Source organism: Nanorana parkeri, unplaced genomic scaffold, assembly GCF_000935625.1.
Source record: "Nanorana parkeri isolate BGI_ZX_2015 unplaced genomic scaffold, ASM93562v1 scaffold1272, whole genome shotgun sequence".
Lineage (NCBI taxonomy): Eukaryota > Metazoa > Chordata > Amphibia > Anura > Dicroglossidae > Nanorana > Nanorana parkeri.
In genome coordinates, this window is record NW_017307540.1 from 284,420 (window position 1) to 299,106 (window position 14,687).

At 43.9% G+C, this 14,687-nt stretch overlaps 1 protein-coding gene across 1 annotated transcript; it reads left to right on the forward strand.

Annotated features, from left to right (window-relative positions):
• Positions 1-402: 402 nt before the first annotated feature.
• RPRML (reprimo like) lies at positions 403-1,271 on the forward strand. Its single transcript, XM_018569001.1, has one exon. The coding sequence runs from the start codon at positions 775-777 to the stop codon at positions 1,111-1,113; it is 339 nt and encodes a 112-aa protein (XP_018424503.1). The 5' UTR covers positions 403-774; the 3' UTR covers positions 1,114-1,271.
• Positions 1,272-14,687: the final 13,416 nt, after the last annotated feature.

Genomic DNA, 14,687 nt, shown 5'->3' on the forward strand with positions numbered 1-14,687 from the left:
ATAGCCAGACATCAAGCCTCAGTACCGAACCTTCAGCCCGATCACCTTCATTACTGGATGTGTGCGATGTTCTGAATGTCATCTGCACAAAGCAATGGAAGAAATCCCAAACATGTCAAATCAACCTGAAACTAGTGCTGTACAGTGGAAGAATTCTGCAGAATGGCGCTACAAGTGTAAGGCAGCCACATCCATGTCTATGTATGAGACTTCAAAGTTCTGGCGGAGCATACTGCGCTCCGCTCTATGAAGCATGCAATGGACTGTAATGCAATAGATCTAAACGTATGCATTCTGATCACAGGGATACTGCTGCCGCTTACTGAGGGTTTTCTTGTTATCTAAGGGTTAAATCGGTCCTGTGATCACCCCCACCTCTTCTAAAGCCATCCAGCTTGCTGGACTGTGAAGCATGAAGAGCTTCTTCTAAGATTGAAGTGTCAACTTCAGTCCATCAGCACCTCCCCACGCCTGCTGGGCTAATGGTTTTTCCCAGCAGTATATAAGACCATCCAGCGTTCAGTCACCCCCAGAGCATACCGAATTGCTGGAGAGCAGTTTAGGGGGGATGAAAAGGACCATTAAGACTTTGCAAAGGACGTTTCGAATGCCTAAGGTGGTCCTCCCTGCTGTATGAGACGAAGGAAGTCCTCTACAGCTTCTAATCCTCAAGCACTGGAGATGCTCCATGCGTCCTGGGTATTGTCCTAACAAGCTGTGCCAAGTTGCGCCACCACTTGTGTAACTTTGACGCCCAAGTCTTGACCTGCAGAGATGAACGGGACTTTCTTCAACCAGACGGTGCTGGACCAAGGGGCTTACAACAACTCCTCACAGGGTCTGGAATCTTTGATGGGATGCTGCAATGGTACCCGACCTGTGATCACCAGCGATGGTGGTGGCTCTTTGGTCCTGATTCCTGATGAAAGAAGCCTCTTCATCAACAGGGTGGTGCAGATCGCCGTGCTCTGTGTCCTCTCTCTCACCGTGATCTTTGGCGTTTTTTTCTTGGGCTGCAACTTACTCATCAAGTCTGAAAGTATGATTAACTTCTTGGTGAAGGATAGGAGGCCATCTAAGGACGTGGGAGCTGTGATCTTGGGTCTTTACTGAAGGATGAGCTCCTTGCTCCTAAAGACTATATGGTGGTCCTTCATATCTTGGACTTTGTGGATGCTACCAAGAAAACGCCGCATGGATCTTCTCTTGACTTGGCTGTGTGTGGAGAGTGCCAAACGAAAAACCCACTTTGACTGAATGTGATTTTTTTTCTTTTTTAACAAAGCTGCTAACCGTTTTTAATGGTTATCTGCCTGTACTGCATCCCCATCCCTGTGCAGCCAGTTACTGGTTTATTTTATATAGTGATGGTTTGCAGCCTGTTCTTTTTCTTTCCTCCTTTCCTCTTTTAAAATGGGGTTTGGGATTTGCATGACCCTTATGTTGTTTCCTATCTCAAAGGTTCTTTGACACCTTTTAATATTTGTGTGAAGACATCTCAAGCATGCTTTCAGGGCTGCAGACCCTTTTTTGGACCAATTGTTTTTGCACTGTATTTAATCAATGGCCAGGCATGATTTGTATTTGGATTTGGAATGTTTTTTGTAGTCAATGTGATTTTGCATTTTCACACAATAAAGATGGCAAATAAATTCTGCTATTTTTAAATATCATGTATCTTTTCTTTATGATGATGATAAAATGACACCACAAATGTAGATTAAGTCATATTTATATATTGGCAGTGTGCAAAGTGCCATCAAATGTACGTAGCAACCAACCAGATCATCTGTCCATGCTCTTGCTCCACCATACTGATGAAACACGGTTGCTATGGGTTACATGTGTCTGCCTTACTGCCATCGATTCTTGTACTGCCTTCTTATTAAGGTTCTGTTCCATTTTAACTCAAGGCGATCTTGCTGTTCTTGTAAGCTGCACATTCCAAACCTCCACAACTTTTCATGACAGTGTTTTGATTGATGCTCATTGAAAGGCTTGTTGCCTTTTCTTTGGAGAACAGGGAACAATTCTTAATTGGCCGTACTGTATATTTGTCAGTATAATGGAAGATATATACAGCCACCAGATGTTTATTGCTTCTGGTTTAAATATGAAATGTTTTTCTATTAGCAGTCATACAAAAACTGCAGAAACCTATAACATTAGGATTCCAGTGTACTGCATTCAGATCTAGAAATGCTGATTTCTGATTGGTTCCTTGGTGTTATTATAATTTAAACATAATAAATATATTGCGTTATTACTGAATAAACCCAGAAAATGGTAAGTAAACACCTCCTAGGTCATACTGGAATTAGGTGTCTCTTTTATGTCTTTTATTGAACTTTAAAGGGTCAGTCAACTCAAAAGCCTATCTCCAGATACAAAAAAAAACCCCTCCACTTGCAGTGAGGCAAACCCGCTATCCCCCCGCTCAGTTTTAACTGCTAATGTTTGTCTTTATGGGCCCATTCACACCACATCTAGATTACCTCCAGACCAGATCAGATTGTTTCCAGATCCAAAATGCATCCTAATGTATGCCTATGCTATTTCTGACCTATGTTCACACCAGCGCAGTCCGTTCCAGACCAGAAAAATACTGCGTGTCTCATTTTGTCTGGTCTGGAATGCACTGGAACTGTGGGGAAGTTCACACCATTTTCCGGACCAGACCTGGTCCGGAAAATGGTGTGAACCTGCCCTATAGCAGTTTTACTTAACTGAGCCTACTTAAACTCTGAGAATTCTCTCTAACATAATTCCAGAGTCTCTTCCTAGCCACCTGGGAGTTTTGGGTGTTCCCACCGACCTTTATGTGTTCCAGCTCCCCCTGTTAATTTTTTCATAATTTAACATTAATAAACAATTCGATACATTCCTGAAAAAAAGATAAAATAAATCATAAAGTATTTTAAAGCAGATCTACGAGGATAATTATTCTTAACCCTTGCAGTGGGGCTACCCCCGCACTGCAAGAGCGAAGTGCTTGTTTTTGTCTAGGTTCAAAAATAATAAAGTTATACTCACCCAATCAGTGCCGTCACAAGGGGGGTGCAGCCCGCACCCGGTTGCCACCATTGGAGGGGTGACACCAAAATGACTAGCAGTCATTTTGGTGTCACCCCCTATGAAAAGTCGGGCACTCGGTCACGGACCGAAAGCCCGACAGTGTCAGGAGAGAGGAGGGGACCCGGCGGCATACCTCATCCCGCCGGTGAATGTCCTCTTTTCTCTCTGCCGCCTTCCATCACCAAGATGGCCACCGGCAGACGTCAATAAGACGGCCGCGCATCCGCAATGACGCTCCGGGTATCACCTAGCCTCGGGACGCCCCTGCACACAATCCTCCAAGTCCCGCCTGCCCCGCTCCCCCTCTGGTGCAGAGGTCTTTGGTTCAGTGAGTCATCACATTCTATACTCTACGTATAGGTTGTGAGGATGCCGAAGGACATTCCATTGCTGCAGCAGAGGTGACAGCTGAAAGGGCAAGCCGACTCAGAGGATCGGGTGAGTATAACTTTGTTATTTTCTGAATCTAGACAAAACGAGCACTTAACCCTTGTATTGCAAGCCCCACTGCACAGCTTAAGAATAATTTTTCTCTGGAGTTCTCCATTTACTCTCCAGCATCTACCAAAACCTGAAGTCAGTTTTTGATCACTGAACTGAAAGATCTAAGTGACTGAACTATACTATGTACTGTATATATCACATATGATAGTTTATAGATCATTGTAAGATTTCAGACACAATCATTAATTTCTTGTCTGGAAAAAAAACATAGTACAAATGTTCCCAAAACCCTTCTTGTTATTTTTAATCAGGAGGCGATTATTTCATATGTCGTACATATGTTCTATGTAAACAATTATATACATGAGGTGGGATTAACTTTCCCATCATTCTCCCAACTATTTCCAGATACTATATTTGAGCTTTTATACTGTGTTATGTTATGTATTATATAGCTAAGGAGCCCTTATGTAAAGTTTTCTGGCCACAACTACCTGTCATTTATTCTAGGATGTAGGTAGATCAAGGAAAATGGTTCATGTTGACGTTGGTGGCAGGTGAATATATTGATTTGAAGGGTCTGGCAGAATAAGTCAAGCCCTTTTGTGCACATGTATAGATATATGCTTTCAGGCTATTAGAGGCCTGCTTTTTTTAATTAAAAAAAAAAGTTTAATTTATTTTGCAAAATATGGAAAATGTAACAGGAACACTGAGGCTCCTTCAGCTCCTTCAGCTCCTTCAGCTCCCTGAGAGGTCAGGGATCAGAGTTCCAACTGAGGAGGTATTGATACTACAACCTCTGGAAGGCATCAGAAGCAGGTGGATGAGTGAGCCATCAGAATCTACCCATGGTTGGAATGCTCATATGATCTCAGGATAATGATGTTGACTGCCAATCATCGCTGTATCTGTTTTAATGCAATTAAAAAATACATTGTTTGTACCTGATAGTTTGCTACGTGTGACAGAGTACATTTACTCATTTTATTCCAAATTGAATCCTGCACCAGCCATGGACAAGAACATTGGTATAGATGCAGACATGCATAACTGTCTCTACCAGACACGTGTATGTATATACATGAGGGACAGTCAACTAACTGGTAAATTCCCTTCACCATGTAAATGTAGCCAGTACACATGTGCCTGTTTGTCTTATTAGCACAAGATCATTGACCAGTCCATTTCAAAATGCACCAGAAAGTCAGACCGGTGCTCTAGAGCATTACTGCCTGATAACCAATTCTTCCTGCTGTACAGTAAGATTGGTAAACTAGTAATATTATAGAAGTCCCTAGAGGTAGTATTAATGCACATAAGGCATGCCACATTTTAACCAATCAAATGAGACAGCGGACATGTGTGCACTGGTTGGTGGTGATGTCGGACATGAAAGTTGTTGCTTTAAGGCTGGTCCTTGATGACCAGTTTGACATTTCATCACTGCAGAAGAGCTAAAATTGAACTAGAAGCATTTGGAGTTTACATCTCCCTTCTTCTCTGTATTCAAACATATGTCTCAGATGTGTACATATAAAAAGTACATATAAAATGGGGTCTGTATATAAGTATGTGTTTGTGAAATATATTTCCATTAACAGGGGAGTCCCTAGACTTTGCGCTGAGGGGGAGTGGTGGATAACTGAAGGGGAGTGCTTGTGATTTACATTACTGGGGGTGGTGCTGTACCCCTGGTTCCAGCTCTGTCCGGCGTCCTGCCCACTAACGTCACTGGTTGCCAGGAGATTAGCGGGATGCTGACCAGAGCGGCACAGGTTGCCAGGAGATGGGTGGGATGCTGACCAGAGCGGCACAGGTTGCTAAGCTCTTTGTAATCTAGGACGCTCTGGCCAGAAACGGGGTGGCAGGCACACGCATCCCCACGTGACCCAATGAGATGCCACCTGAGGCAACCCACCTCAAGCCCTGCCCATTAGGTATATAAAACACATGATCAGTTCTCATAAACAATACATCATATAAAGCTGAACGTCAGACAAAGAGATGAAATACATATGAGTGAACTGTTTGATCAGCCAGTGACTTGTCATTCTGTTCAGCTAGGTTCTGAACCTTTCTCTGGAGTACCTTGAGTTTACGGTGATATAGTCTTGTCTAAGACCCACCCCAGCTTGAGAATGAACAATAATGAAGCAGAAGAACATTGATACTATTACCTCTGTCCTCCTTCAAGGATGTTTCCTGTAAGTGACAGAGCCCTCCCTGTTTCTTTCCCTCTCCCAGTCTGAGTTCTGCCTAGGGGCCAAACAAAGGAGTCTAATATCAAATGAGATGCATGTACTTGGTTCGATGTAAAAATACATTTAGCAATCTTTTTAATGAATAAATAACTGGATAACACAATGTTCTTTTTCTAGTTGCCTTTAGTTTCAGCTTTAATATAAAGAAATGAGCATGCTATGTGCTCAGAATGGATGCACTTTCTGTTTTAAAATCTGTCACTTATATTGTTTTCAGAGGTATATTGGTGAAAAACCTCAACAGATGTTTTGGGATTAAGGGCTGAAAAACCCACCCAAGATCCCCTATGTTCTAACAATCTGAATGCTAAAATCTCTGCAGAACAGCCGCTGCAAGATCGGAAAAGGATTTGTCGGAGGGATAAAGCCTTTTTTTCCCCATCGCTGACAGGCAGAGAATAATACCCTTTAAAAAGGCATATTGTCACCCTCTTTTCTTCTACACGGGAACAGTAAAATCACAACGCTCCCCAGCAGATTTAATCCCACTGATCAATATTCAGTCTATATCTGGAACACCCCCTTTAGCTTCAAACCATTGCTTTTTACAATATGCACTTTTTTTTTTTTTATCCGCCTCCTCTCTCTCTCTCCCTCTGGTAGCGAGCTGCTAAAGAACGTTATTGTGTTCATTATGCTATAAGGAAATCCAGCGGAGGTTTACTTAATGCCCATAGGTCCTTAGGATGTTTAGCAGATCTATTTATACTATAACAGAGGGAGAGGGAACAGTAAACTGACCAATTTAGCCAGGTTAGTGTCTACATGTTTTGCAACCCAGTTAGGCTGCTGCAAGACAGTTTGGCATCCATGGAAAACTAGAGATGCCCGGATTGCTGGAGATTGAAAGACTTGGACTGTAGAACTTACAACAGTCACTTGGGTTGTCCTTCAAAGTTCACAATCGTTGCTCATTGTGCTTAAAACCAGTGGCGTCACAAGGGGGGTGCGGCCCTGAAAGTCATTTTGGCGTCACCACCTCTAAAAAGTCGGGCACTCAGCCATGGACCGAGAGCCTGACAGTGTCAGATGAGAGGAGGGGACCCGGCGGCATACCTCAACCCGCCGGGCGAACGTCCCCCCCCTCTCTACGCTGGCATCCACCACCAAGATGGCCACCGGCAGGCATCAATTAGACGGCCGAGCATGCAAAATGACTTCATCACGCAGGAGCATGTGTGATGACGTCACGGCAGGGTGTCACCCGGTCTCCGCTCCATGTGACACCCGGCCTTGGAACGCCCCTGCTTAACACCCAAATTAAGTCAAACAGACTTTGTACTACCAACCTTCATTTTCCTAGCATTACCTCCACTTTCCTGTTACAGTAGCAGTGCAGGGTTTCTGTATATGACTTTGCAGCCCAACAGGCACCAGAGTTATATGCAGTGCACTTAATATTGCGATGGATCTCGTCAGACATACCACCTCTCTACATCTGTAATACAACTTTATATGAGGACACTTGTGATGAGCGGTGTGGTAGGTACTCAGCTCTGCCAGCACAGAGCACAGTAGTGGAGGAAGGGGGGGGGGTTCTGGAATCAGAATTTTTAGAAGAAAGGTTAAGGACTGTGCTACCCGTCCCCATGCTTTATCTCACCTCTATGTATAAATATGTAGGTGACGGTTTGACAGTTGTGACGAATGAATGTTACTGGTGGGGGGCAGATGAGGGGTGATGACGAACATTACCGGGGGGGCCTGGAGTCTGCTGCTACCTCAGGTTCTAGCTCTGAGGTAGCGTCCTGCCCAGCTCACTGATGTCACTGGTTGCCAGGAGCTGGGCAGGATGCCAGCTAGAGAGTCCTGATCAGCTCCTGGCAACCAGTAATGTCAGTGAGCTGGGCAGGATGCTGGACATGCGACCCAATGACCATGTGACCCAATGAGATGCCGCTTGAGGCGACCGCCTCAGGCCTTCTTATTATAGGGACAGCCCTGCACTTATATGAACAGCTAAACACCTTGGCAAAGCCTTGGTCCATTCTAAAGTGCTTCCCACTAATGAAATGTAATCTAAGCTCCTGAAAAAGCTGTATAATCTGGGCTTCCCCTCATTTTAGAGCATTCTCACTTCCTGTTGTGTCTCCAGTACAGGAAGTGAGGCGACAAAGACAGCAAAAAATCTTTACTAGGATTTTAAAGCCTTTCCCTGGTCAAAGCTCTTACCTCTCTTATTCCTTCCTCCCACCCCTTCTCAGCCTGATGACCAGTATCATTCAACCCACTTCCTCTGAGCCCAGGCCAACCTGGACAGTGAAATGTGAAGCAGGACAGTGATGAGCTCATCTCTGTCACTCTACTCTTTCCTTCATCAGCATGCTTCTTGTCAGCACGGGAACTCATGAGCTGCTGCTTCTTGCTTTCACACTCCAGCCCTGCTGAACAAGGATTGTAGATACCTACACTGCTTCAATGTAAAAATCTATGAATGATTATGGAGCTTTATTCATTTGTGTCTTTTATACCTACCTAGAGTTTAGATTTAAGGGCTTTTTGGGGGTTTTACAGCCTACATATATTATGTATAACTTTCTGCTTTTTCAATAAAAAATATCCACCTCCCTGTCAGGACCCTTTAACTGGCTTCTTCCTCTGTCACAGATACCTGTGGATCTAATAAAAGTCTGACCTGCACTAGAAAAAGAACTGATTGACGGCTCCGGGCAACACAGACACCATCCTCCTGTTCTTCACTTTCAATATTTTTATTGAATATCTATTTTACTATAATAAAGAGTGATAGAAGTAGTTACGTAAGAAGAGGAAAAACGAACAAAGCACTATATTGTACACAGTTTCAGATCAAGCTGGCTTGTAGTAAAACGACAGAGGACTTGAGCAAGGGGAATAGCAAAAAAAAAAACAGGCAGTCATACAGTGTATGTTTAAAGAAGTCAAACATTTTAAGGGGCTCATTCACAAAAGGGTGAAGAGTTTGGAGAAGGCAGGAGAAGTGAACAATCTAGTACGAAATAGCTGATTTGGAAAAATTCTCCAATTCAGCTCACTTTCCAGTTCAGCTATGTTGTCCTAGGTTGTTCACTTCTCCGGCCTTCTCCAAACTCTTCACCCTTTTGTGAATAACCCCCTTAGTAAGTCTACTGAGATTAGGAAAGCACCTACAATAATATTAGTCTCACTTACAAAGAGTGACCCGCACCTTGGAGTCTGTGTCTGTTGACATGCAACAGCATGTACCGATCATTTGTTTTTTGGGCTGTAGATGGCGTTGTAGTGCAATGTTAGTTTTCTATATGCATGCTTATCTATGATACACAGGACATTTTCCTGTAGATATCTTTCCTGCATAATGCTACCGTGTTTCCCCGAAAATAAGACACTGTCTTATATTTTTTGTGGCTCAAAAAAACACACTAGGTCTTATTTTCGGGGTAGGTCTTATTTTTTTTTAATGTAGAACAATCCAAAGTTAATGCAAATCCAAATTAAATAATCCAAAATGGCAAAGTTGAGAATAGGGTGATCAGGGTAATCAGGTGTGCCATACGTTTCCAAGAGCAATTTGGTAACCAGAATGAGTGAAGCACACTTTCACTATAGATTCCTCACAGGCAGAGTGCATTCGGTATCACTCCGCCTGTGACAGGAGCCGGTGCTATAGAGTAAACATCGGCTTATGCGGCTCCGCTCCCTCTGCTGCCGCCTCGCTTCCTCTATCGCTGGCACTGCTGATTCTCTCCCGCAGCTCATCAAGTTCCTCTTATGCCACCACCGGCCCTGCGAATGGTCACAACTAGGTCTTATTTGCGGAGTAGGTCTTATATTTTAGCAATTCCCAAAAATGGTACTAGGTCTTAATTTCGGGGTAGGTCTTATTTTCGGGGAAACAGGGTATATTCACATGTGACATCCATCTAAACAAGTAAAACTTAATTCAGCATTCCTCAGGATCTCTGCCAACAGTTTCAGCCATTACTTGCAATATCACAAGGTATGTAGAAAAAAAGAGAGTGTCAAGGTATTATTGACAGCAATACCAGCAATTGTTGACGGTTCATTACTGAGATGGATAAACTTTAGCTGGGTTGTCAACAATATATTGGCTGTCTCGTTTTTCTACAAACCTTAAAGAAGAACTTTGGGCATTTTAAAATCTTTCGGGGTTGCGGGGTTAGTCCAACTGCAAGGGTTAAGTGCCCAAATCCCAACCACAGAGTTTGCATGGTCTCCTGGTGCTTGCGTGGGTTTCCTCCAGGTACTCCGGTTTCCTCCCACACTCCAATGATACGCTGGTAGGTTAACTGACTTCTGTCAAACAGGAAAATTGTATTTCATACTTACCGTAATTTTCCTTTCCTGTCCAGCTCCATGGCAGCACAATGGGTTAATCCCTTTTCGTGTGCTGCCATGGAGCTGACAGGAAAACAGGAAAATTGTATTTCATACTTACCGTAATTCTCCTTTCCTGTCCAGCTCCATGGCAGCACACAAATAGGGATTAACCCTTTGTGCTGCCATGGAGCTGACAGGAAAATTGGCTCTAGTATGTATGGGAGATTGGGATCTTAGATTGTAAGCGCCTGGGGGGGCTGGGACTGATGCAAACGTACAGTATGCAAAACGATTTATGATTCCTACAAAAAAAAATTGGTAAATTAAATAAAAATATAATATTGATTGAACATTTCAAAATAATTTATTAAGTCCTCCCAGTCCTCATAAGATAGGGTTCTATAATGTTGGCCACCTACACGTAATAATGTTCTTGTAACCATCTACTATGTAGTATGGGGGTCTTCCGTATTCTATATAAAATCAATGGACTGTTCAGGCAGGCTGTTTTACTACATGGCTTTTGTTAGCTAAAGGAGAGTAGCTAACAACACAGAGTAGCTAACATAGAGTTTATACATGAGTTTGTAAGGACTGTGGTCAGGTTAAGGTTTCATGTGCAAGGCTGTCAATTTGAACAAGCATGACTCATGATGTGTCCTTTCCTCCTTTCATGTCCCTTGGCATGTGAAAGAGAACTTTTTTACACCTGCATTGCAAAGATAGGTTTTTAAAGACTCGAGATGAGCTGAATACACTTCATTGACCACAGAGCTTTAAACTGGCTTTGGTTTGTGAATGCCAGAGTGCATTACAGCACAGTTTGACCCTGTGTGCATGTAACAACCTCTTTTCATTATAGAGCTTAACAGAGGCTCTGCATCACCGATGTAACGGCAGGATGGATGGGGCAAGTGACCGTACAGTTAAGCCTTTGTCCATATTCCTCCTTTCTTTAAACTTGAAGCCCAAAGTGCCTAATGCTTCGATGATGACACAAGGCTGGGTGCTTGCTTGGCCCACAAAACACCAAGTTGATTCATTTATTTTGGAAGAAGTAAAATAAACCCAAACCAGTGGTTTCTGGCCTTTTATTGACCCAAATGACATAAAGCTCAGTAATAGCTGCTACATGTAGATGGCACTGAAGATTTCTTGTACTATAGAAGTAGAGATGTATTAGTCCAGGGGATGGATTTTGTCTAGTCGGCATTATTTTGCAGCCTATTATTGTCAGATAGAATTTCCCAAGCTGTGTAGCAAGTGTCTTATCATGCCTCTAGCAGAGAATGAGTTTTTATTTTTATTTCTTAGCTGTTTCAGAGATGACTGACTCCAGCTAACAGCTTCTTAATCCTCACATTTGTGTGAACCGAGGAGAGTGGGGTCCCCACACACCAGCTGAAGGTCTTATGGAGCAGTGACTTGTTAATGTTTCATGAGAGCCCCTAATTAAGGAGTTCAGTGCAGTCATAGCTCGGGCCGCTGCTGACCCAGTGAAATGTAGGTCAGGTGCGGAGCGTGCAGCTGCCGGATTGCAGGCAGGTCCTGCCAGGAGAACACGGGAGGAAAAAACTTTATAGAGTTTGGCTGGCAACAACAAAAATAAGTGAATCTCATTATGAGCTGTGACGGTGACAGTGCTGCTTCTGCATAGACTGAATGTACTACATTTGAATAGTGTACTTTAGCTCAGTGCATATAAAACTTTAATAATGTTCTCCAATTATATACTTCTTCAGTGGCGGAGCTAAGGAACAAAGGGCCCTGGTGCAAGATTTTTTGCACCAGGCCGGTTGTCACTTTCTCTCCTCCCCGCTGGGACACAGAGCAGCGCCCAGCGTGGAGGAAAGAAAGCACGGATGCGCTGCTGTATCAGCAGAAAAATTGCACTTTTGGCATTTAGCCAAAAGTGCAATTTCCGCCCGATATCGTTTGGTGACCGATATATATCGGTGCAACCCTAATATTTACAGCAATGCAGAATGCCACAGGCTATAGAGGACTACACATCCCAGCAATAAGGGGGGCTAATGTATAGAGAGAGGGGGGGCAATGTATAGCCATATGAATTGAAAACATAGCAGGTGTAAAAACAATCAACAATTATAATCTCCTCATGGCTAATAGTTACCAGTTTAATTAGGACGAGGACATTGGCTTTGTATTTGAGGAACATGTATGATACAGATAAGAACTAAGTACTTATTTACACTGCTGCCATTAGAAACACCAAATAAGTGTCAGGGCTGGAATAATGGGCCAGGTGTGGAACCCCTTGGCAGGGACGAATAATGTTCAAAAAGCGCAGTACAAAGGTATAATCCAATCGGGTAGTCAGGTCCAGTTCCGGGTCGTGGCGGGCAGCAGGAATCGTAGTCGAAGGGTCAAGCAAAAGGGTCGGTAGCCGGGAAGTCAGATCAACAGAAAGGTTCACAGGAGGGAGCTGGGTGTTCACCATGAGGTAGAATAACTCAGCAATGAGTCAAGGCTCTGACCAGCTTTAAATACACAGGGAACCCAGGACTGGCCACACCAGCACCAGATGCCCTGCCAGGGGGAAGAGGAGGAGCTACCTGTGCCCGATACACGTGCCTGCGAACCTGACGAGGAACGCCCCCCCTGGGTCCCTGACAATAAGTTGGAGTCACATAGGTTCCGGAACCACTAGTATAACCACTGTTATTCCATACATTGCACCAGTGCTCTCTTATGCTGCAATAGGATGTTTTGACCTAGCTCCGTATTACTGCAGCTGCCAGTTGGTCTACAGTGCAGTAGGTCAAAGAAAGATGGACCTACTGCAAGATCAATACTGCCCACGATGCATATATTTCACTTATAATAAGGATCCACTTTTTCGGCTGCAGCTGCAATTTTGTAGTTGGAATGCATGACGTTCAGACATCATAAATTTTGAATGCAGAGTGGGAATGGCGGACAGAGGACCAGTGAAGTGGAAAATCCCAAATTAAGACATGAGCTAACGTTCTTGGGCCTCCAAAGTTTTTGCAGTTAAGCACAAGGGTTGCTGTCCCCTTTCATATGTGCAACACTAATGAGCTAAGGACCCTGTAGTGCACCCGTGTTTACTTGTTGAACTGACTGCAGTGATGTCATCATTCAGTGGTTGTGCCATTAAACTCACAGAACCAAGGACTGTGGCAATAACGGTACCCTCTTAAGTAACTAAGGCTACTTCACATACATTTTCAGGGTGATCAAAAAGTCTGGATCCATGAGCAAAAATGTATTGAAATGTTTTATTACACTAAATGCTCAAATCAACAGCACATTGATGGCCTTGGCCTTCGGAACACTTGTGTATTTGCTGAATATGCTTAATGTAGCAGAACTGATGTTACATGCAGAGATGATTTCCTTCTTTAGTGCAACAATTTTTCTGGGCCAATTGAGATAAAACACTGACTGCAGGTGACCCTAAAGAAACATTTGAGTGGTGTTAGGTCTGGAGACTTAGGAGGACATTTGATTGGACCTCGCCTTACAAGCCACCTGTTTGGAAAAGCTTGATTAAAAAAAAATTCTCACAGCAATAGCAAAGCTAAAACCACATTTTATATCGTTCCAACAAAAGGAATGTCATGTAACTGAAAGACAATCAAGGATTTTCACATACAGAGGTACACTATATTGCCAAAAGTATTGGGACACCCCTCCAAATCATTGGATTCGGGTGTTCCGTGAAATTTCCTTGCTAGTAAATATTCCACGGTCATCAGTGGTATTATAACAAAGTGGAAGCAACTGGGAACAACAGCAACTCAGCCACAAAACGGTAGGCCACAAAAAATGACAGAGCTGGGTCAGCACATGCTGAAGCGCACAGTGAGCAATGGTCACCAACTGTCTGCAGAGTCAATAGCTACAGACCTCCAAACTTCTTGTGGCCTTCAGATTGGCACACCAACAGTGCGTAGAGAGCTTAATGGAATGGGTTTCCATGGCCGAGCAGCTGCATCCAAGCCTTACATCACCACGTGCAATGCAAAGCGTCGGATGCCGTGGTGTAAAGCACACTGCCACTGGACTCTAGAGAAGTTGAGACGTGTTCTCTGGAGTGATGAATCACGCTTCTCTGTCTGGCAATCCGATGGACGTGTCTGGGTTTGGCGGTTGCCAGGAGAATGGTACTTGCCTGACTGCATTGTGCCAAGTGTAAAGTTTGGTGGAGGGGGGATTATGGTGTGGGGTTGTTTTTCAGGGGTTGGGCTTGGCCCCTTAGTTCCAGTGAAGGGAACTCTTAAGGCATCAGCATACCAAGACATTTTGGACAATTTCATGCTCCCAACTTTGTGGGACAGTTTGGGGGTGGCCCCTTCCTGTTCCAACATGACTGTGCACCAGTGCCCAAAGCAAGGTCTATAAAGACATGGATGAGCAAGTTTGGGGTGGAGGAACTTGATTGGCCTGCACAGAGACCTGACCTCAACCCAATGGAACGCCTTTGGGATGAATTAGAGCGGAGACTGCGAGCCAGGCCCTCTCGTCCAACATCAGTACCTGACCTCACAAATGGTCAAACATTCCCATAGACACACTCCTAAACCTTGTGGACGCCTTCCCAGAAGAGTTGAAGCTGTT